At 39.7% G+C, this 23,902-nt stretch overlaps 1 protein-coding gene across 1 annotated transcript in view; it reads right to left on the bottom strand.

Moving 5' to 3' along the window:
- The window catches only part of LOC130283928 (cytochrome P450 2K4-like), a 28,143-nt gene extending 9,292 nt beyond the window's left edge, over nt 1–18,851 (bottom strand). Inside the window, exons 1-5 of the mRNA XM_056533700.1 lie at nt 18,651–18,851; nt 13,375–13,537; nt 12,607–12,756; nt 11,149–11,306; nt 8,962–9,135 (exon numbers count right to left, since the gene is read on the bottom strand). Coding sequence (XP_056389675.1) covers nt 8,962–9,135; nt 11,149–11,306; nt 12,607–12,756; nt 13,375–13,537; nt 18,651–18,845 — 840 coding nt within the window. The 5' untranslated portion in view covers nt 18,846–18,851. The remainder of the gene's footprint in view (nt 1–8,961; nt 9,136–11,148; nt 11,307–12,606; nt 12,757–13,374; nt 13,538–18,650) is intronic.
- Between the last annotated feature and the right edge of the window lie 5,051 nt (nt 18,852–23,902).

Below are 23,902 nucleotides of genomic sequence, written 5' to 3'. Positions count from 1 at the left end.
AAGGCCCTAGCTAGCCTTGGGTAGTAACATTGCCTTTAGAGCAGACGTGCACATAGCTGCCTTAGGAGAAAAATGAATTGAATTGATTGTCCAAAACATTGCTGACAACAACAAATAATATATAGAGCCTTGTTGACTGTAATTTAAAAGTGAGGGGTTTAAGATCATTTATCATCTATCTAATGAAATGGGGTACATTCTCTAAATTCAACAATACAAATTAACAAAGCACACTATTCCTTTATATTCCATGAGCTTTAAAAACAGGAGAAATCACAACTGGGTCCCACACTCTTAGTGTCAATCCAATATTCATTCAGGCCATGCTATAAAGCCGAGATATAAACTCCTGGAGCTCTGTAATATCATTTGCGGACCATCCTCTGACATGTCACACCTCTGGTGGTCTTTACTAGAGAAGTGGCTAATGTGCCCTTTCAGTCCTTCATTGTTCATCAGAGAAGGACTCAATGGACACATCTATGGTGCTATATCCCAGTGTTTTCCATCCTTTTTAAGTTGAAAAACTCCTAGTTATAGACATTTAAAACAATTGCATTCAATTCTATGTTAAAGGGGTTATCCAGTAAAAACTTTTTTTTTATATCAACTGGCTCCATAAAGTTAAACAGATTTGTAAACTACGTCTATTAAAAAATCTTAATTCTTCAAATAATTATCAGCTGCTGAAGTTGAGTTGTTCTTTTCTGTCTGGTAACAGTGCTCTTTGCTTGTCTCGGGAACTGCACAGAGTAGGAGAGGTTTGCTATGGGGATTTGCTTCTACTCTGGACAGTTCCCGAGACGTGTCATCAGAGAGCACTTAGACAGAAAAGAACAACTCAACTCCAGCAGCTCATAAGTACTGAAAGGATTAAGATTTTTTTTATAGAAGTAATTTACAAATCTGTTTAACTCTCTAGAGCCAGTTGATATATAAAAACCCCTGGATAACCCCCTTAAATCACATTAAAATAGAATAAATAATGGAGAAAGAAGAGAAAGATCTTTGCAATATACATACTAGCTCAACTACGAAATGACAGCTGTTATAGCTGAATACCCCCCCCCCCCCCCAAAAAAAAAGCATTATGCCACAGCATATCAGAAGCACAAATAACATGCCACATCTGCCCAAATAATTTGGTTTTCACGAGCACACAGACAGAACTGCATATTCAAGAGCTCCACAGCAATACAACTCACATTATTCTGCATCATATGAGTGTATGACAGATCTCCACAGCAATACAATTCCTATTACTATGCACCATATGAATATATCACAGAGCTCCACAGCATTACAATTCACATTATTCTTCATCATATCAGTGTATGAGAGATCTGCAGCAATACAATTCACATTATACTGGATCATATCAGTGTATGAGAGATCTGCAGCAATACAATTCACATTATACTGGATAATATCAGTGTATGAGAGATCTGCAGCAATACAACTCACATTGTACTGGATCATATCAGTGTATGAGAGATCTGCAGCAATACAACTCACATTGTACTGGATAATATCAGTGTATGAGAGATCTGCAGCAATACAACTCACATTATACTGGATCATATCAGTGTATGAGAGATCTGCAGCAATACAACTCACATTATACTGGATCATATCAGTGTATGAGAGATCTGCAGCAATACAATTCACATTATACTGGATAATATCAGTGTATGAGAGATCTGCAGCAATACAACTCACATTATACTGGATCATATCAGTGTATGAGAGATCTGCAGCAATACAATTCACATTATACTGGATAATATCAGTGTATGAGAGATCTGCAGCAATACAACTCACATTATTCTGGATCATATCAGTGTATGAGAGATCTGCAGCAATACAATTCACATTATACTGGATCATATCAGTGTATGAGAGATCTGCAGCAATACAATTCACATTATACTGGATCATATCAGTGTATGAGAGATCTGCAGCAATACAATTCACATTATACTGGATCATATCAGTGTATGAGAGATCTGCAGCAATACAATTCACATTATACTGGATCATATCAGTATAACAGAGCTCCACAGCAGCACAATTCAGTAATTGGCAAAAGATGAAGGAAATATGCAAAATGGGACTGCTCCAAGGGTGATAGGGAGGCTGTATTTGGGGTGGTATAGAAACTAACAATAGAACATTTCAAAATATAACATTTTTAAAATATACATTTTAGCTTAATTCTATGCCCCCCTCCTGAACTCACCACCTGTCCTGTACTGATTACTGCTCTAAGTTAGACTAGAGCAGCACTCAGGACAGGTATGTAGGTAGTTAGGCAGCCAGGTATAAATTTAGGTAGTCAGGTAGGTAGTTAGGTATAGTTAGCTAGGTAGGTGGCCAGGTATATAATTAGCCAAGGAGGTAGGTAGGTAGTTAGACAGCCAGGTATATAGTTACATAGGTAGGTAGATAGGCAATCAGGTATATAGTTATCCAGGGAGGGAGCTAGTTATGCAGCCAGGTATATAGTTATCCAAGTAGGTAGCCAGCCCCCCAATGAAAAAAAAAAAAAACAAGAAAAAAAAAAACCTTATGTTCACCTGATTATGTCCCATGCAGCCATCTCCTCCGGAGTGCAGCTAGCCTGTCACTGGAACCTCCACTGCATGCTGTGTGGGGGTGGAGATCATGTCTACTCTTAGAGTAAGCCACAGATGTGGCTCATACTTAGGAAGGTTTTCAGCTTTATGCCCGTGAGCCATGCATGCAGCTAAAAGCAGTGTTAGCCTGCCTGGGAATCCGGGACAAGAGTCCTAGAGCCCCAGTAGCAGCAGCAGTCACTTTACCTCTCCGTTCCCTCAGACCATGTCTAAATGGACCTGTCGGTCAGTCCGTCTCTGCCTGCCTATTAAAAAACTTCTCCGGGCAGCTGTACCTGTGAAGGTGCCGTCAGAGTTTAATGGATCTAATGGGACCCATTGTAAAGTCAGCCCTGTATGTTGTACATCTTGGCAAAACATAAGATTTTCTAATATACTTCAGAAGAAATTTTCTTTTTATAGAAATGATGGCTTATATAAAACACTCCATACCATCAAGAACACAATCCTGTCTGGCAGCAGCATCATCTTTGTCCACAGGCATGGACAAAGTTAATTAAGTGAGGATGGAGCTAGCATACCTCTGTGCTCACTTCTGTCCAATCAGACTGCAGCACATAGGAGGGGGTTACAAAGCATCCTGCAGTGACTGGATGAAAAGACCTAACACTCAGGGAATAAGCCATGGAGTAATGCAGAGTAAGGACTCACCCCTCCAATGTATTTGTGAGTGAAATATAGGTGCTAGACACATAATAAATATATGTACACAATCAGCATTAGGTACTGGTGGCATAATTTTTGTGGCATATGACAGGTACAATTTAAGTTTTTAATTATTGCACCATGTAGTTTAGTTAATACTCTCATTCAGCGTTTATATCAAGAGGGTTCTTAAAAGGAAAATACAAGTTGTGACATTTTTTCAGTCAGACACGGTGCCCTCTGCTGCCACCCTATCCAATAAGTTGCTGTAAGCCAGGGAGTAAAGCATTCTACCCCTTATCCTCGCTCGTTCTCCTGATTGGTTTGGGTCTTAGCACTAAGACTCCTGTTACGCCGAGCGCTCCGGGTTCCCGCTCCTCCCCGGAGCGCTCGCAGCGTTCTCCTGTTCGCAGCGCCCCGGTCAGACCAGCTGACCGGGAGCGCTGCGATAATGTCCCTAGCCGTGATGCGTTCCGCGATGCGGGACACGTCTGCTCGCGATTCGCATCCCGGCCCGGTTACCAGACTCGTTCCCCGTTTGTGCTGTCCCGGCGTGCGCGGCCCTGCTCCCTAGGGCGCGCGGGCTCTCTAAGATTTAAAGGGCCAGTGCACCAGTGATTGGTGCCTGGCCCAATCAGTCTGATTAGCTTCCACCTGCCCCCTGTCCTTATAACCTCACTTCCCCTGCACTTCCTTGCCGGATCTTGTTGCCTTAGTGCCTGTAGAAAGCTATCACTGTGTTTGCCATTTCCAGTGTTCCTGATCTCTTGCCATTGCTATTGACTACGAACCTTGCCGCCTGCCCCGACCTTCTGCTACGTCTGACCTTGCCTCTGCCTAGTCCTTCTGTCCCACGCCTTCTCAGCAGTCAGCGAGGTTGAGCCATTGCCAGTGGATACGACCTGGTTGCTACCGCCGCAGCAAGACCATCCCGCTTTGCGGCGGGCTCTGGTGAAAACCAGTAGCAACTTAGAACCGGTCCACCGACATGGTCCACGCCAATCCCTCGCTGACACAGAGGATCCACATCCAGCTAGCCGAATCCTAACAACTCCGAATGATCAAAATATTTGACATGTCTGCGTAACAAGTCAAAAATATTTTAAATGATAGAAACACCTTAAATGTGTGACCTAGAATTAAAGCATTAATGTCATTTGTAAAAATGTTTGAAAAATCCAGTAGATAAATCAAAAGTTTTGATCGGTCGGGGTCATGGTGCTAAATTTATTTGTGAAAAGTGCGAAGCAGCCTCCATCACTCTCTTGCTCACTGGAACCAATCTTCTGCTGTGTGTCCAAATGAACACCGCACCACAGAGTTAAGTACATTGCTGCTCGCTTCTCCCGGCTATATTTAGGGATCGGTGGAGGTTTTAGCACTGAGACTCTGACCAATCAAAATTGTTGACATGTCAGAAGTTTTTGCAAATTACATTAATGCCTAAAGTGAATTTAGATTCAGGAAGTTTATAAGAGTGACTTGTATTACTCTAGTTACCCGTTTTATCTCTTTTGATGTTTTTTGTCTAACGTCTAATGTTCATCATTAATAATACACTAGGAGGGAGATTTATCAAAATCTGTCCAGAAGAAAAGTTGTTGAGTTTCCCATAGTACCAATCATATTGATTCTTTCACTTTTCACAGGCCTTTTCAAAAATGAAAGAAGCGATCTGATTGGTACAATGGGCAACTCAACAGTAAAAATAAATAAAAGCGTTCCAAAGTTATTACCAAATAAGTGAACGCATGTCAGATTTTGAAAGTTTGCCTTGGTCATTAAAGGGGTACTTCGGTGGAAAATTTTTTTTTTAGGTCTTTATAAGTCAACTCGTGCCAGAAAGTTAAACAAATTTCTAAATTACTTCTAGTTAAAAATCTTAATCCTTCCAGTAATTAACAGTTGCTGTATTCTACAGAGGAAGTTCTTTTCTTTTGAATTTCTTTACCCATCTTTACCCTTCCTGTACATTTTAGCAGCTGTATGCTACCGAGGAAATTCTGTTATTTTTGAATTTCTTTTTGTTTTGTCCACAGTGCTCTCTGCTGACTCCTCTGTCCGTATCAAGAACTGTCCAGAGCAGCATAGGTTTGCTATGGGGATTTTCTCCTGCTCTGGACAGTTCTTGATACGGACATCAGGTGTCAGCAGAGAGCACTGTGGACAAGACAAAAAATAAATAAAAAAAACGGAATTTCCTCTGTAGCATACAGCTGCTAAAAAGCACAGAAAGGGTAAAGATTTTTTAATAGAAGTAATTTACAAATCTATAGAAATAAATATATTGGGGCTCAGGGTTTAAGACAAATGGACAGATAGTAATTATATTTGTTTATTTTTATACAGTGTGACAATATAATATAGAATAGAATATAAGAAAATAAAATAAAATAGTGACGTCTGCGTCTCACAGGGCCCTTGTGTAGGCGCAGCACCAACTAATATTATCTAAAATATAAGTATTCCACAATGTGTTAAAAGTTAAGACCACCATATAAAAGTTCATATAAAACCTCTAATAGGATTAGACTATACAGGGAGAGAAATCTGGGTGGGAGAGTCTTAGTTCATTCACAATAAGTTGTAACAGATTCCAGTATAGTTGTAACCAATGGCAACCATGTACGTTTTGGTTAGTAACCCATAGCAACCATTTGTATGTGTCCGGCTGCAGCAGTATATCGCAATTGAACACCTTTGCAAATAATGTTCATACATTTGCTGTTAGCAGATAATGGTCAATATATATGCTTGTGTGCAGTCACTGTTAATATGCATTCATATCTTTAGATACTTTGTATCTCACCGCTCCCGGGCACTGATGCGCTGGACTTCACGGGGATGCTGCGATCTCCTCCAGTTGCGCTATGAAATCCCACAGTGTGTTATCACTGCGTGGCTCTCGTGGCATGAGACAGCATCACCGGAGACTCGGCCGTCTCCCACAGTGGTATGACCGTGGTCTCAATGGTTATTAGGGGGACGCTGGACGCGTTTCAGGACTGTCTCAGTCTTTTCTTCAGCAGCTAAGAATATATATGATATTCTTAGCTGCTGAAGAAAGGACTGATACAGTCCTGAAACGCATCCAGCGTCCTCCTAATAACCAGTGAGACCACCAGTTTATTTGCCCAGCTCAGCGACCAGCAGTCCGATACTGGGAAACATAACTGTCAATCACCCGGCACCCGGTAAAGGAGATATACGTGCCTCATTGCCACGAGGACGCCACCGGCTTAACAACATACTCACCTGCAGAACCGCTGCAGTACCACCACCCGGAACCCACTGTCATCCAGCATTACCACTGTGGGAGACGGCCGAGTCTCCGGTGATGCTGTCTCACGCCACGAGAGCCACGCAGTGATAACACACTGTGGGATTTCATAGCGCAACTGGAGGAGATCGCAGCATCCCCATGAAGTCCAGCGCATCAGTGCCCGGGAGCGGTGAGATACAAAGTATCTAAAGATATGAATGCATATTAACAGTGACTGCACACAAGCATATATATTGACCATTATCTGCTAACAGCAAGTGTATGAACATTATTTGCAAAGGTGTTCAATTGCGATCTACTGCTGAAGCCAGACACATACAAATGGTTGCTATGGGTTACTAACCAAAACGTATATGGTTGCCATTGGTTACAACTATACTGGAATCTGTTACAACTTATTGTGGATGAACTAAGACTCTCCCAGGCAGATTTCTCTCCCTGTATAGTCTTATCCTATTAGAGGTTTTATATGAACTTTTATATGGTGGTCTTAACTTTTAACACATTGTGGAATACTTATATTTTAGATAATATTAGTTGGTGCTGCACCTACACAAGGGCCCTGTGAGACGCAGACGCCACTATTTTATTTTCTTATATTATATTCTAAATTATATTGTCACACTGTATAAAAATAAACAAATATAATTACTATCTGTCCATTTGTCTTAAACCCTGAGCCCTAATATATTTATTTCTATAGACAAACTACTTCCTGACACCTTGGGTATAGGTGTCTAATTAATCAGTCCGGGTTTATTTGGTGGGTAGTTAGACAAGAGCCTCTCCAACTCCTTTATATAACTTAAAAATCTGTTTAACTTTCTGGCACCAGTTCATTAACCCCTTAACGACGCAGGACGTATATTTACGTCCTGCGCCGGCTCCCGCGATATGAAGCGGGATCGCGCCGCAATCCTGCATCATATCGCGTCGGTCCCGGCGCTCATCAACGGCCGGGACCCGCGGCTAATACCACACATCGCCGATCGCGGCGATGTGCGGTATTAACCCTTTAGAAGCGGCGGTCAAAGCTGACCGCCGCTTCTAAAGTGAAACTGAAAGTGACCCGGCTGCTCAGTGAAATCGCGGTGTCCCGAACAGCTGACCGGACACCGGGAGGGCCCTTACCTGCCTCCTCGGTGTCCGATCGACTAATGACTGCTCCGTGCCTGAGATCCAGGCAGGAGCAGTCAAGCGCCGATAATGCTGATCACAGGCGTGTTAATACACGCCAGTGATCAGCATAGGAGATCAGTGTGTGCAGTGTTATAGGTACCTATGGGACCTATAACACTGCAAAAAAAATGTAAAAATAAAGTGTTAATAAAGGTCATTTAACCCCTTCCCTAATAAAAGTTTGAATCACCCCCCTTTTCCCATAAAAAAAAAACATATGTGGTATAGCCGCGTGCGCAAATGTCCGAACTATAAAAATATATCATTAATTAAACCGCATGGTCAATGGCGTACGCGCAAAAAAATTCCAAAATCCAAAAAAGCGTATTTTGGTCACTTTTTATACCATTAAAAAAATGAATAAAAAGTGATCAAAAAGTCCGATCAAAACAAAAATCATACCGATAAAAACTTCAGATCACGGCGCAAAAAATTAGTCCTCATACCGCCCTGTACATGGAAAAATAAAAAAGTTATAGGGGTCAGAAGATGACATTTTTAAACGTATAAATATTCCTGCATGTAGTTATGATTTTTTCCAGAAGTGCGACAAAATCAAACCTATATAAGTAGGGTATCATTTTAACCGCATGGACCTACAGAATAATGATAAGGTGTAATTTTTACTGAAATATGCACTGCGTAGAAACGGAAGCCCCCAAAAGTTACAAAATGGCGTTTTTTTTTCGATTTTGTCGCACAATGATTTTTTTTTCTGTTTCGCCGTGCATTTTTGGGTAAAATGACTAATGTCACTGCAAAGTAGAATTGGCGACGCAAAAAATAAGCCATAATATGGATTTTTAGGTGGAAAATTGAAAGGGTTATGATTTTTAAAAGGTAAGGAGGAAAAAACGAAAGTGCAAAAACGGAAAAACCCTGAGTCCTTAAGGGGTTAAAAAAATGTTTTCCACCAGAGCACCCCTTTAAGATCAAAACAGGCTGTTGAGTAAAGGGTTAAACTCATGGTAAATGTGACTCAAGTCATGTAGGCAGTTTTTTAGCCCAGATTGTGCCATAATTGTATCACTTTTGCACTAGTAAATCTGGGCCAGTTGTGTCTTCCTGGTGCTTGAGTATAAAATATCACAAATCAGATTGACAGATCACTGAAAGGGCAGGTAAAGATCCAGCAGTCATGGTGCACATTGGCAACAAGAAGTGGGTGGAGGCTACATATGCACTATTATAGGACACAAACATATTAAAACAACTCACCTGTTCCTGTTTCATAAGATAGGCATCAATAAATCCACCAATGTCATTTGCATTATATTCCAGTCTTCGTTTCTTAATACATTTTACAATAAATCTTTGTAGACCCTGAATGTTCTGCATTACTTTCTTTTGTAGGCCGAGGAGTGATCCGATTAGGGGAAACCAGTTAAACATCTGTTAAAATATAATGTTTCTCTTTAGCTGTTGCATAAAAAGTACATAAAAGCGGTGTACATGTTAAAACAAATGTTTCTGAATGTCCTATGTTGGTCTTGTTAGCGGAAACTTCGGAAGGATTTAGTGGTAGTGATTTCTGACCGCCTCAAAAAGTTCAGCCAGTATGTACAGAATCATGGATACTTTTGGATTGTGTGAAAAAACTAATAGTAACATGTAAAAATAAAAGTATCTAAACTTATTTGGCCTACCGCCCACATTTCATAAAAAATACTCAGCACCCCTGAAAAGCTACATTCTTTAAACAAACAGATGTAGGGACTAATTTACGTTAATTTATGTATCTCTATTTTTACAATTTAAAGATGGCAAAAGACAAACTAAAATACTACTGAAAGAAATAAATTTGGTTTAATTCTTTGCTCCTCATTAGATATACTTTATTTTTTGGTATACAAGACTCACCTGATTATAGGACGCACGCCTGGATTAGGCAACAGAAGACAAGAAAAAAATATTTCATAGTAATGAAATTCTGCTGGTGATCTCAGGACCTGTAGAGGTCAATGTCACTAACTGTGGTGGTCTAGGCTTTATAAGGGGGTTAATAGTCATGTAGTAACTGCATTACATTTAGCACATGAGTGTAACTTGAGGGCATTTCTGAGTCTGTATTATGGCCTAAGGTTTCGTACTAAAAGTAGGTCTAATCCCCTCAACTGACAGCATAGATCCCTGTGATAAAAGATCACTATGATGCCTTCAGTTTGGGTTATTAAACCTGCAATGGTAATATAGTTACAGAAATGTGCCTGCATTACTCTCGTAACTCACTTTGTGCCTGTATTACTCTGTCATTCACTTTTCTTTTTGTGTTGTGTTTTCATGGTTTAGAGGATTGAATTTTTTTAACACACTCTATGACATTGTATACCCACACACATACAGCTTTCCAGCCAACATATTATACAAACACAGCACTGCTGCACATACATTGCATGTACACACAGCACTGCTACACCTACATGTACAACTTTGCTACACTCACACAGTTCTGCTACATAAACACAAGCAGGGCTTTGCTGAACCAACCTACATACATGGCTTTGCTGCCCATAAATACACAGTTCTGCTACACCAATACACACAGTTCTGCTACACCAACACAAACAGGGCTTTGCTGAACCAACCAACATACATGGCTTGCTGCCCATAAATACACAGTTCTGCTACACCCATACACACAGTTCTGCTACACCAACACAAACAGGGCTTTGCTGCACCTGCCCACATATATGGCTTTGTCACCCTTACATACACAGCTCTGCTACACCCACTTAGAAACACATGTACATTTGGGGAATTTACTGAATGTTTTCATGTGTTTTCAGGCATCAAACATTTGCACTGTGTATGCCAACTTTTAAAAAGCATGTGGGGCTTCGAGAACTGTATATAGATGGTTTGGGCACTAGATACATCCGGCTGGACGATGCTGTGGTTTGCAATGTTATGGGGAATACTGTGGCATAAATGGAAAAAAAAACTTTGCAGCACTTGTTCTGCAGCATTTTCTGCATAGTACTCTATACTATAAGCCCCAGCTATTTTAAAACCTATTTTTCTATAGACTCACAGAAGCTGCTCACAAGCTCATAATACAAATCTCAGCTGCCTCAAACCTCTAAGAAGAATTTACATTTAAATATTGTTGACAGGACAACCCTTTTAAGGCCTATACCATGTATTTATTGGTTCTATAAAGAAGGAGAACAGAATATAAACAATTTAGGAACCAAGTTTGTACATCACTGCCTAGTAATAGGGCCCTAAAGTGACTGGCTCTTAAGCAGCATCCATGCATGGACTGGTAGTTAGTGGGAGGGAGCTGATAGTTGGTTTGGACAAACTTTGTGTCAAGGGTATTCAATACCAGTATCATCTGCCCTGGTCCTAAATGTATACTAAACACTGTTCACTCAAAGAATAGCTATATGTTAGTTTTCTTACCATCACTTTGGGAGTACCAACCAGTCTGGTATTTTCATCTATCATTCTGATCAGATTTTGAAATGTTGGGTCGTCATACTCAAACCTTTCCCCAAAAATAATAGCGCAGATTACATTGGATATGGCATAGTTTGTTATATGTGTATCAAAGGGTTTACCTAAAAGAAGAAACAGTAAAACAACAACAGAAAGTGTAAAGAAATGACACAGTATACATTATAAATGGCCGTAGATGATGTGTCAGGCAACACTTCTCAACCCGAAAAGTACCTTCACTTGATGATAATAGACCATTACCCCAACTGCTTTGGAGCAAGTCTACAACTGGGATGACAATTGAAATCCTGAAGATAGAATTAGATGTTTTCTGTTGTGTATTGTGCTGCAAATTTGGGACTAATTCATAGCAAATCAGAAGCAAAATGATTTTTGCTATGAATATTCTGCAGATTTCGCTCTATGCAGTGCATCCACAGTGCATTGCTGCATCCTACTCTTAAATTCATAGTTAGATAATCTGTTATGGGATTATTTTAAATTTCCTTTATTAGCATTAGTTTTTTATTTACATTGGTATTTCATGCTTTTTTCCATGCTGTCCTTTAAATAGAAAATATTGATCTTAGAGGGGTACTTAAAGGGGTATTCTGGTGGGGGGAAAAAAGTTATACATTGTAAATGTACTTCTTTTTAAAAAATCTTTACCCTTCCAGTACTACCATCAGCTGCTGTTTGCTATAGAGAAAGTTGTGTAGTTATTTCCAGTTCTGACCACAGTGCTCTCTGCTGACACCTCTGTCTGAGTCAGGAACTGTTCAGAGCAGGAGAGGTTTGCTATGGGGATTTGCTCCTACTCTGGACAGTTCCTGACATGGACAGAGGTGTCAGCAGAGAGCACTGTGGTCAGACTAAAAAGAAATACATAGTATTGACATGTTTTACTTACCTGTTAAATTTTCAATAAAAATCAATTGAAAAAAAAAAAAGAAATACATAACTTCCTCTGGATCATACAGCAGCTGATAAGTACTGGAAGACTTAAGATTTTTAAATAAAAGTAATTTACAAATCTGCATAACTTTCTGGCATTAGTTGATTTAAAAAAAAAACAATGGTTTCCACCCCTCTAATGGCCCTGATTTACTATTGTAAATCCAACCTGCTTTTTCGGGTTGTGTGCCAAACTGTGGTGCAATGCTCCCCAATCTGCCTGTGCTGGAAATTGTGATGCAATGCGCCAAAACAAACCCACAAACCCGACAAACATGAAAAGAAGGCTTGGTCAGCCAGGATAGGGGCATGGTCGGCTAAAAAGAGGGGCGTGTTCTTTAAACCCAACCTATTTTCTAAATCCTGTGATTAGCTGTAATGGCTGGAAAGTAGAACAAGACTAAGAAAGTAGAACAAGACTAAGTAAAGAAAATTTGGATTATTGATATTCGTAAACACTTATTTTACCATTAAAAGATTTTATTTTTTCTATAAAAGGGATTATTTCATCTTGAATTTTCGATTCTAGTAGTTTCTTTCCCATTCCAAAGTCTCGAAGGGTTGATAGGGTGAACCTCCTCATAGATTTCCATAATTCTCCATTGGTAAAAATGACACCTGAAATACAGTTAAATGTGGGGAAAGTAACGTTACACTTACATGAGATACTTTGTGAACGATACTTCTCCTTTAAGGTCTTATCGAGTGCTGGCTATCGGCATCTATTCATGGAAATGATTAAGGAAAACAAAGAGAAAGAAGATGAGGAAGGTAGGAGGAAATAAGGGAAGAAGAATGATGATGATATAAGAGAAAGAGTAGATGGAAAAAAGATGAAAAAGGAGATGTAGAAAAAAAAGAAGAAAGAAGAGGAAGTAAAATGAAGATGAAAAAAGAATAATGTCTAAAAGCTGGTGCAGAATTTGGAGTGTTCTCTTTATGGCCTACATTTTGAATTGTGTGCGGCTTTATATGAAGCAAGTATTTTTCTACACTTATAACAATTAACCTTTCATACATCTGCGCAACTTTTTTTTCAAGGCGGGTACTTCCAATTTATAAAATTTGTTACTAAATTCCACATTCTGGAGATTTTGGTAACTCTTCATATAGCAGATTAGAAGAATCAGCAATTGTCTCTGTAATATCTAAAGGCAGACTTTATACTATTCGGCTACACCAACAAGCTTAGATTATAATATTTATTAAATGCTCAATAATAGACTCCAATATTACCATGATCATTGGAGGTTATACTGAAGATTGGAGTAATCGCCCTGTCTCCAAAATCCTCAGCTCGGGTGACGAGTGCCTCTTTCACAGCCTTGTACCCAGCAATAACCACCACTTTTTTGGGTCCAAACTGTAGAGTAAAGACTTCACCATACTTCTTAGACATCTGCAAAATATCATAATCATTTCAGTCAAATATAAAATAATTTGTTTTTTTTATCTACAATCCAAAAAGAAAGAATCCTAAATTACACCAATTCACATATATGGCCCTCATGGCTACATTGTGTCTAAATAGATTCTATTTTTGAAGTGGAAAAATGACCTTAAATATGATACACCAAAGAAAAGGAGTTCACACTACACAGCTTATAATCCTAAAATAATACGTTTCGGCATTGGGGTACAGAGCAGAACCAAATGGGTAAGCACGAATGCACCTTATGAATCTTCATCATGCACTTTATTTACATTTAAGTAGCCTTGGCACTTTACTGAGCTGCAATAGGGTGGTTATCAGAGCTAAACTTGATAGCACTGATAGGGTAACAATACCCACTTAAAGGGGAATATAATAGTTGTATTTGTACACCCCCTTCACTAGACATGGATTAGCATGATATAATAAAACAGGTGCTTCCAGGTATTTATGACGATTATTATGCTGCTCTGTTGGTTGCTCGGCCTATCATCTGAGGCCCTCACATTATCCAGATTTTAATAAAGCTGTCCATATTTTATCATTTTTTGTTTTTCAATAAAGTATTATTTTATGATTATAAACGTGTGAACTTCTTTTCATATTAGTTTTTTATCTGTAAAAATGTTAATGTATTTCCCAGACACATTGGCCCGTATTCATTAAAACTGTCTAAGTGGAAACTTAGACTAGATACTCTAAGAATGCGCTAGATTTATCACAGCGGCTCATGCTGTAACATAAATCTGTTGCATTCTTCGACTGTCTAGTCCAGTGGTTCTCAACGTTTTTCGCAACTGTACCCCCAAAGGGTGAAAGTATGTCCGTGGGTACCCCTCGCTCGTAAGTAGTGTTGAGCGGCATAGGCCATATTCGAATTCGCGAATATTCGCGAATATTCGCGAATATATGGACGAATATTTGTCATATATTCGCATATTCGTAATACTCTCGTTTTATTTTCGCATATGTAAAAAATTTGCGTATGCGAAAATTAACATATGTGAAAATTAGCATATACAAAATTAACATAAGTGAAAATTTGCATATGCGAAAATTTGCGTATGCAAATATTCGCATATGCGAAAATTCGCACACCAGTCTCACACAGTAGTATTACAGCCTTCTTTACACCACACAAGCTGGAAGCAGAGAGGGATGATCACTGTGATTTGTACTGTGAAAAAAATAAAATTAAAATAAAAATAAAAAATAAACGTATATTCGTAATTACGAATTCGCGAATAAAATTCCCATTGCGAATATTCGCGAGCAACACTACTCGTAAGTTCGAACTTACGCACAAGGGGTACCCATGGACAAAATAAGTCATAAAAGTACTTAATTTCATAATGGCGTCTGCTCCCCTTGTGCCATTATTCCCCCCTCCCATCCACTTTTGCCATAATTGGATAATGGCAAAAGGGAATCAGAGGGAGGGGGGAATAATGGCACAAGGTGATTGAGATGAAGGGGGGAATAATTACCCCCCCCATCTTAATCGCCTTGTGCCATTATTCCCCCCTCCCTCTGATTCCCTTTTGCCACTACCCCCCTCCCATCTTAATCCCCTTATATCATTATTCCCCCCATCCCCCTGGGTCAATATATGAGATACATAAAATAACACCCTCCCATACTGCAGTGCTACACTTAATTTAACATACTTACCAGGCCTGTGTCTATCCCGCTCGGCGGGAGTTGGAGGGCCGCACTGACGGGTGACGTCCTTCTGCGCTGTGACGACACCTCCGCGCAATGTCAGGGCCGTCACACATCAGGCCCGGCAGCCACTACAGCTCATGTAACGCATCCAATCCCCACTCTGCGCTGACAAATACTGGACAATGCATGGCTGTTATTTGTTAGCGAATTGCCATACCTCCGCACAACCTGTGGCGTACCCCTAGGGGTACACGTACCCCTGGTTGAGAACCACTGGTCTAGTCTATGTTTAGAGTAAGTATTAGTTGGCTTAAACCATGCCAGAATCTTGTATCAAAATTCGGACACTTGTTTGGCATAGAGTGTTGCAATCTGTCTGTAGCCTTAAAAGCTTGACCATGATTAGTTAGGTAGGCCAGGATGGATGTCCCAGGTTAAATCCCCAATGTTATCTGCTGAGCATAATGAAAGCTTGGAAATATGGTCCATTAGCTACTATGGCAATGATAAAGCTGCAGCATTGGAAGGGCTTTTCACAGAGGTGTACAAAAATATTTTGCCCCATTTCTTGTTTTTTTTATTAGACAATTCTTGCCAAGGTTAGTTCCAATCAATCAAATTTTTCTATTACTCACAGGTGTTTAAATTTTGCCAAAAGTTATGGTGGTTGGACTTGACTATGTTCATAGGATGCCACTGCTGAATGGGAATACCTATGTACAGTATTGGGGAGAATATAGAAAGACCTAATTTCCTATCTTGGCTCAAACTTTGGGTAGAGGAACCAAGCAGGGGTGCCCTATGTCTTCTCTGCACTTATTTTACCAGTGGCACCTGTTTTGCAGGAACAGTCAAGGTTAAAGAAAGTGAACCTACTGATGCACCTTTCTTTCCTCCAGTGGTAATAGAGACAATAGGATGTTTTGGCCATTATTCTGGCTTGGTTATCAACTGTTCCAAATTAGCACTTTTGAGGGTCTACAATTAAATGGTAGAGGGGGTTGCCACACCAAACCAACCACCTATATGTCATGATCATTATTGGTAGTGGCATCTAAGAGGTTAAACTGCTGAATTATAGTTATCTCACATTCCAGCCACTGTCAATGCTGTGGCAGCTCTAATACACAGCCAACACCTGGCGTTTATGGAGTGGGCATAGTTCCTGAGGAAGGGGTTTAAAGGAAACTGGTGACATGGTCATGGCTGCCTTCATATTAGGCAGCACTAACCTTGCTAGAATAATTAGGATGCCATATGTGTAGCATAAACACCCATACTGATACCCCTGCAATTTTTATGAAAGAGTAGTCACATTTTCTGTGAGTTATATAAAGTCCAGCCCATATAAAGTTGCAACACTGCAGAGGGGGGAAAGAGGGGTGGGTCTGACAGGAAGTCCTGTTTTTGCTGTCTACCTTACCTGGGAATTTAGTTAACTGTATATCCCTCCTATTTTATGGGGGACTCCTATGGGCATGGTGGGTAGCGTTACAATTGAGAAAGTGTAATAGGAGGGAGATAGAGCTGGAAGAGTTTCCAGCTAGAGTGTACCGCAGCTACAGGAAATCCACAACAACAAGTTTGCAAACTAGGCAGGGAGTGATGCATGAAAGACAACACAGCAGTATCACACACTTGAGGAAAGCATGAAAGGCAGTAAAATAAACCTTATTTACCAATATATGATGTTCATATGAGTCTTCTAGAGATGCCAAGGCATGCTGACATATAGAATGATGTCCTCAAGGACATAAAACACAGGAAACAAACTAAAAGTGGTCAAACGCATTAGAATAATGATTTTGGAAGAATTAACAAACCATTTTAGTATTCTATTTTTCCTCTAATGACAAGCAGCGTATTTCATTCTCTGCATTCAGAACATATACATCTTGACTGGCATCTCCTCTCCCTACAGTATGACAATCCAGGAACACCTTTGCTAATGTCCTCAACTAACACAGTACTCCTACTCTACATGCAATGCTCCACCTCATGAATTCCCAGTATTTTTCAGAGTTTTCCGCGTAGAATATAATTATATCAGTCAAGCGAACCAAGGATTTACTAAACAGCAAGGATAACTTTGAGGATACAAGATCCTTGTGACAATCCAGGACCTGAAAACCTTCTGGCAAGGCCTGGTGAAGTGAGTATAGATAGTAAGGCTATGAAAGTCAGTCTATACCCACAGCTGGAAACTGCAGAAACATAGGTGAACAACAATGAACTGAAGTATTCTGCTGAGAGCTAATCGGTAAAGCAGCCTCTACCTCTTTGGATGAGAATTATTTATTAGGATAACCCCTTCCCTATCTTTATGGCTAAGTGACATGACTATGGGACTTATTGGGGGACATTTATAAAAGCATTTACCTGTTTTCTCTTTCATATAATTGTCGCAGAAAAGTCGCAACTGCGACTGCGCAATTTTCTGTGCGACAATTATCCCTAAGAGCGAGAATAGCAAGAAAATTGATTTTGGCTTATATAAGCAGGTTTTAGAAATTGACTTGCAGTAGTAAGAGTTTTATAAAAATGCGACTCTCTCTAAAAAGTCGCAATAGAGGAAAACTTTGCTTAAATTTACTCCAGCACATTCCTGGCTTACTACACTGCCTTACATCCTCTAAAATGAACTGTCCTCTTTTATTAAATGTATTTTTATTTTTGGAGAGTTTTATTTCCCTTTATTCTTTGGACACTGATCGCCATAATCAACCTCTTCTACTCAAGCTAATTCCAATATTTGCTTTATCAAAACCTAAATTAAACTTCTATTTTAAAAATAAAAAGAATACTGACAAAAAAAACGCATATGAGAACCATTTTTATTCACTTAAAACTCAAAATATCTTTGCCAAATGTATTGGTTGAGTTTTGGTTAAATAGAGTCTCCTACAGGTTGGGTTGTGGCAATGGCGGACGACATACTTTGTAATATTTCTTCCGCGGCACTAGGCTAGGAAACGTGTTTGGATTTGGACCTCCTCTTACCACCTACTTGTGCCATCACAACGGGTTAGGCAACGCTGGATGATTTTGAGCCTGAGGAACAAGTGAAGATAGCAAAGACCCACCTCTTTAGCTAACGCGGGAACAGCAGAGCAATCTCCGGCACTTACCTCACAGCTTTTGCTTACGTGGAGAGATTTTCCCGCTTTTGCTTAGGTGCGACAAATTTATTAAGGCCATGCGACAGAATAATAAATTTGTTGCACGTAAGAAAAACAGTAGTTGAAAAAAAAATTACTAAAAAATAGACTACAAAAGCAATGTTTCATAAATGTCCCCCATTGTCAATTGTAAATTCATTTATGCTCCTGTTTCATTTAGCAACCCACCAGCCATGCTCCCTTCTACACTATGGCACCCTATTAGACTATATGGTACATATAGAACAGTACAATACCTCCATCAGTGATTGGTGGGGCTTATTCAGGTCCATTAAATGTAGGTTGCCAATGATAGGGAGAGGGGTAGGTCCTGGAGGCATCTTTGCTGTGCTCTTCTTAGATCCATTAAACCAATAGATGAATATTGCAACAAAAGCTGAAAAAAATAGTAACACATCGACTCTAGTCAAAAGATAGGTAATAAAAGCCATGGTGAGGTTCTGTGAAGAGTCCTCTCTGAATGTGCCGCGGTCATGATATTTATACACATGGACCTAATCCTCCTAAATGTGTTAATCTTTACTAGGGTACAAATAACCTACAATAAACCTACTGGCCTATTGCCATTCAGCTCAGATAGGAGTTTTTTTATACTATATATTTATACTATTATATGTTATTCTTTAACACATAAATACATTTTAAACAAAACTCATTATGATGTAATGGTGTCTGATAATCCAAAACTATAGTAAATTATTATTTTATCTGTTTGGTAGTTGGGCCATTGCCAGGGTGTAAAGCTCACACAGCAATGTTAGAGAATTTTTCTCAAATAGCATAAGGCCAGGGGCTAGTCATAGTATTCAGAAATATTGGGCAGACTAGATTGGCCAAATGATTCTTATTGTATTTTTTGTCGACATCATTAGTATATATATATATATATATATATATATATATATATATATATATTATTTTTTTTTTATTATTATTATTATTTTTTTTGTTTCATTTTATTTACACCCTTTAAGGACCAAGCCCATTATGATATTAAAGGGGTACTCCAGTGGAAAGCATTTTTTTTTTTTTTTAAATCAACTGGTGTCAGAAAGTTAAGAAGATTTGTAAAATACTTCTATCTAAAAATCTTAATCCTTCCAGTATTTATAAGCTGCTGTATACTACAGAGGAAGTTTTGTTCTTTTTGAATTTTTTTGCTGTCTGACCACAGTGCTCTCTGCTGACACCTCTGTCCATGTCAGGAACTGCCTGGAGCAGGAGAAAATCACCATAGCAAACCTTTCCTACTCTGGACAGTTCCTGATAGTGAGAGAGGTGTCAGCAGAGAGCACTGTGGTCAGACAGAAAAGAAATTCAAAAGAAAAGGACTTCCTATGTAGGATACAGCAGCTGACGAGTACTGGAAGGATTAAGATTTTTAAACAGAAGTAATTTACAAATCTGTTTAACTTTCTGGCACCAGAATTGACCAGAGAATTTTATTTTTTTTTTTACAAATCTAACCACTGTCTCTTTGAGCATTAACCCCTTGCTCAATGGACGTAAATGTACGTCATGGCGATGTGGTACTTAGCACACCATGACATACATTGACGCGCCGACATGATCGCGAGCACTGGAGCGATGCTCGCGTCATGCCCGCCAGGGACCCGCCGGTAATGGCGGACATCAGCGATCGCGCGGATGTCCGCCATTAACCCCTCCGATGCCGCGATCAATACAGATCACAGCATCTGCGGCACTGCAGTACTTTCAATGGATGATCGGATCGCCCGCAGCGCTGCTGTGGCGATCCGATCATCCAGCATGGCGGCCTGAGGTCCCCTTACCTGGCTCCGGCCATCTCCCAGGGTCTCCTGCTCTGGTCTGAGATCGAGCAGACCAGAGCAGAAGATCACCGATAATACTGAGCAGTGCTGTGTCCTATACATAGCACTGCACAGTATTAGCAATCAACTGATTGCAATGAATAGTCCCCTATGGGGACATATAAAGTGTAAAAAAAAGTTACAAAATTTTAAATAAAAAAGTAAAAAAAAATTGAAAAATCCCCTCCCCCAATAAAAAAAGTAAAACGTCCGTTTTTCCCATTTTACCTCCAAAAAAGCATAAAAAAAATTATTAATACACATATTCGGTATTGTCACGTGCGTAAAAGTCTGAACTATTAATATATATTGTTATTGGGAGGCGGAACTATGCACCACCTTTGCTCCCCCAGATTGATCTTCCGCATTTCTCTCTTGCCATAGGATGTCGGTTTCCTGTTGATCTCAGGAGACCAATTACAAAATCTTATTGTGCTGGTACAGGGTACCGTCAGTGCTCCAAAAGATGTATCCTAATGTTTCAGACCTGTGCTGGCGTTGCGGGGGGTCCCGCGGTACGATGACTCATATATGGTGGGCCTGCCCTTTACTCTCTCCCTTTTGGTCGACTGTACTCTCTCGTATAACTCACATCACTGGCATCACCATCCCCAATGAGGCTAAGATACTTCTGTTATCCATCCAACCAGCATCTCGGAAAACGCTTTCCAAGACCCTGGCTAATTTCTTGCTGATGGCTGCCAGAGCTTTGATACCGAGAAAATGGAAAAAAGTCTCCCCCCCCCCCAACAATTTCTAAATGGTACAGAGAGGTCCTGTTTGTGTGTAGGATGGAGGAGTTGATGGCGGACTCCAACAGCAGAATGGACAAATTCACCTCCATCTGGTCACCATGGCTGACCTTTGTTGAGTCTCCCCTGTTTGGGACAGTATAGCCGCTGCAACTCCCTACCCCCCCCCCCTGTTGGGCCCTAGATGAGCTGACCTCTTTGACCCCCCTCCCCCATCCCTCATCTGGCAGTCACCCTGTTATCTGTGGCGGTGATCTTGGTCTTGTGTTGGGCTGGCGCTGGGACCGGGCTGTGGAGGGGCCGCTCGGCGGAGCACAGGTCAATACTTTTCTCTTCCTACGCTTGATGTTCCTACTTTATCCTTCACTTGTCTTCCTATTCCTCCCCACTCGTTTCCCTCTTTGTTCGGGTGGATCCTTCCTCCAAATCTCCTCCTCCCCTGCTTTGTTTCCTTTTTAACTTTTCTTTTGTTCTATGCTGATTTTGTTGCACTTCAAGCTATTGAGTAGATGACACTCTACTATGACAATAGGTTTGCCTTCTGTTCACGTTGGCTATGTGTTTTCTTGCTGATGCACTGTTGTTGTGTGATTGCGACTAATGTTCTGTTGCTTTTGAGATAATACTTCTATTTTGTCTTGTACTCTTGTTTGAATGTTAAAAAAAATAAAAATAAAAAACCCTTATAAATGGAAAAAATATATATATATTGTTAATTATCCCATACGGTGAACGGCGTAAACGTAAAACATTTTTTAAAAAAAGTCCAAAACAGCTGCTTTTTTGTCACATTTAAAAAAAAAAAATAATAAAAAGTAAAACCTTAGCAAAAGTAATACTGATAAAAACTACAGATCATGGCGCAAAAAATGAGCCCTCATATCGCCCATATACGGAAAAATGAGAAAGTTATAGGTGGTCAAAATAGGGCAATTTCAAACATACTAATTTTGTTAAAATGGTTTAAGATTTTTTTAAGCGGTACAATTATAGAAAAGAATATAATCATGGGTATCATTTTAATCATATTGACCCACAGAATAAAGAAAACATGTCATTTTTACCTGAAAGTGTACAGCGTGAAAACAAAACCTTCCAAAATTTGCTAAATTGCAGTTTTCTTTTCAATTTTCCCCACATAAATAATATTTGTTTGGTTGCGTCGTACATTTTATGGTAAAATAAATAATGTAATTACAAAGTACAATTGGTGATGCAAAAACGAGCCCTCATATGGATCTGGGGATGGAAATATAATAGAGTTATGATTTTTAGAAGGCGAGGAGGAAAAAAACGAAAATGCAAAAATAAAATTGGTCTGGTCCTTAAGGCCAAAATGGGTCTGGTCCTTAAGGGGTTAATAACTCTGGTATGTTTTTACTTATGAATTTGATTCTGAGATAGTTTTTTGTGACATATTCTTTTTTATGTTAGTGGTAAATTTTCGGCGCTACTTGCATCATTTCTTGGTGAAAAATTTGAAAATGTCATGAAAAATTTGAAAACTTTGCATTTTTCTCTCTCTGCTTGAAAGGAAAATGGACATTCCAAATCAATGATATATTGATTCACATAAACAATATGTCTACTGTATGTTGGCATCATAAAATTGACATATTTTTACTTTTAGAAGACATTAGAAGGCTTCAAAGTTTAGCAGCAATTTTCCAATTTTTCACGAATATTTCAAAATTAGAATTTTTTCGAGACCAGTTCGAGACCAGTTCAGTTGTGAAGTGAATTTGAGGGTCTTTATGCTCAAAATACCCCATAATGGGCCCGTTATGAAAACTGCGCCCCTCAAAGTATTCAAAATGACATTCAGAAAGTTTGTTAACCCTTTAGGTGTTTTACAAGAATAGTAGCAAAGTGGAGGAGAAAATTCTAAATCTTCACTTTTTACACTAACATGTTCTTGTAGACCCATTTTTTTTTTCATTTTTACAAGGAGTAAAAGGAGAAAAAGCCACCAAAATGTGTAACCTAATTTTTCTTGAGTAAGGAAGGACCTCATATGTGGATGTAAAGTGCTCTGTGGGTGCACTAGAGGGCTCAGAAGGGAAGGAGCGACAAAGACTTTTGGAGAGCAAATTTTGCTGAAATGGTTTTTGGGGGCATGTCGCATTTAGGAAGCCCCCATGCTGCCAGAACAGAAAAAAAACCACATGGCATACTATTGGGGAAACTACATCCCTCAAGGAACGTAACAAGGGGTATAGTGAGCCTTAAAACCCCACAGGTGATTGACAAATTTTCGCCAAAGTTGGACATAAAAATGAAAAATAAAATGTTTCTCACTTATATGCTTGTATTACCCCAAATCTTTCATTTTCACAAGGCGTAATAGGAGAAAATTCCCCCCAAAATTTGTAACCCCATTTCTTTGAGTATGGAAATACCCCATATGTGGATGTAAAGTGCTCTGTGGGCGAACTACAATGCTCAGAAGAGAAGGAGCGCCACTGTCCTTTTCAAGAGAGAATTTGGTTGGAATAGAAGTCGGGGGCTATGTGCGTTCATAAAGCCCCCGTACTACCATAACAGTAGACACCCCCACATGTGACCCTATTTCAGAAACTACTCTCCTCACAGAATGTAAGAAGGGGTGCAGTGAGCATTGAAACCCAACTTTTGACAGATCTTTGGAACAGTGGGCTGTGCAAATGAAAAATAAAATTTTTCATTTTCATGGACCCCTGTTCAAAAAATCTGTCAGACACCTGTGGGTGTCCTCACTGTACACTTATTACATTTCATGAGGAGTGTAGGTTACAAAATGGGGTCACATGTGGGGGGGGGTCCACTGTTCTGGCACCATGGGGGCTTTGTAAACACACGTGGCTTTCAATTCCAGCCAAATTATCTCCCTTAACCTCCTCATATGGGGGATTTCCTTACTCAAAA

The sequence above is a fragment of the Hyla sarda genome, chromosome 8 (genome assembly GCF_029499605.1).
Source record: "Hyla sarda isolate aHylSar1 chromosome 8, aHylSar1.hap1, whole genome shotgun sequence".
In the NCBI taxonomy this organism is placed as follows: Eukaryota; Metazoa; Chordata; class Amphibia; order Anura; family Hylidae; genus Hyla; species Hyla sarda.
Note: the sequence above shows the minus strand (reverse complement) of the source record. Positions and strands in the feature narration are given on the sequence as shown.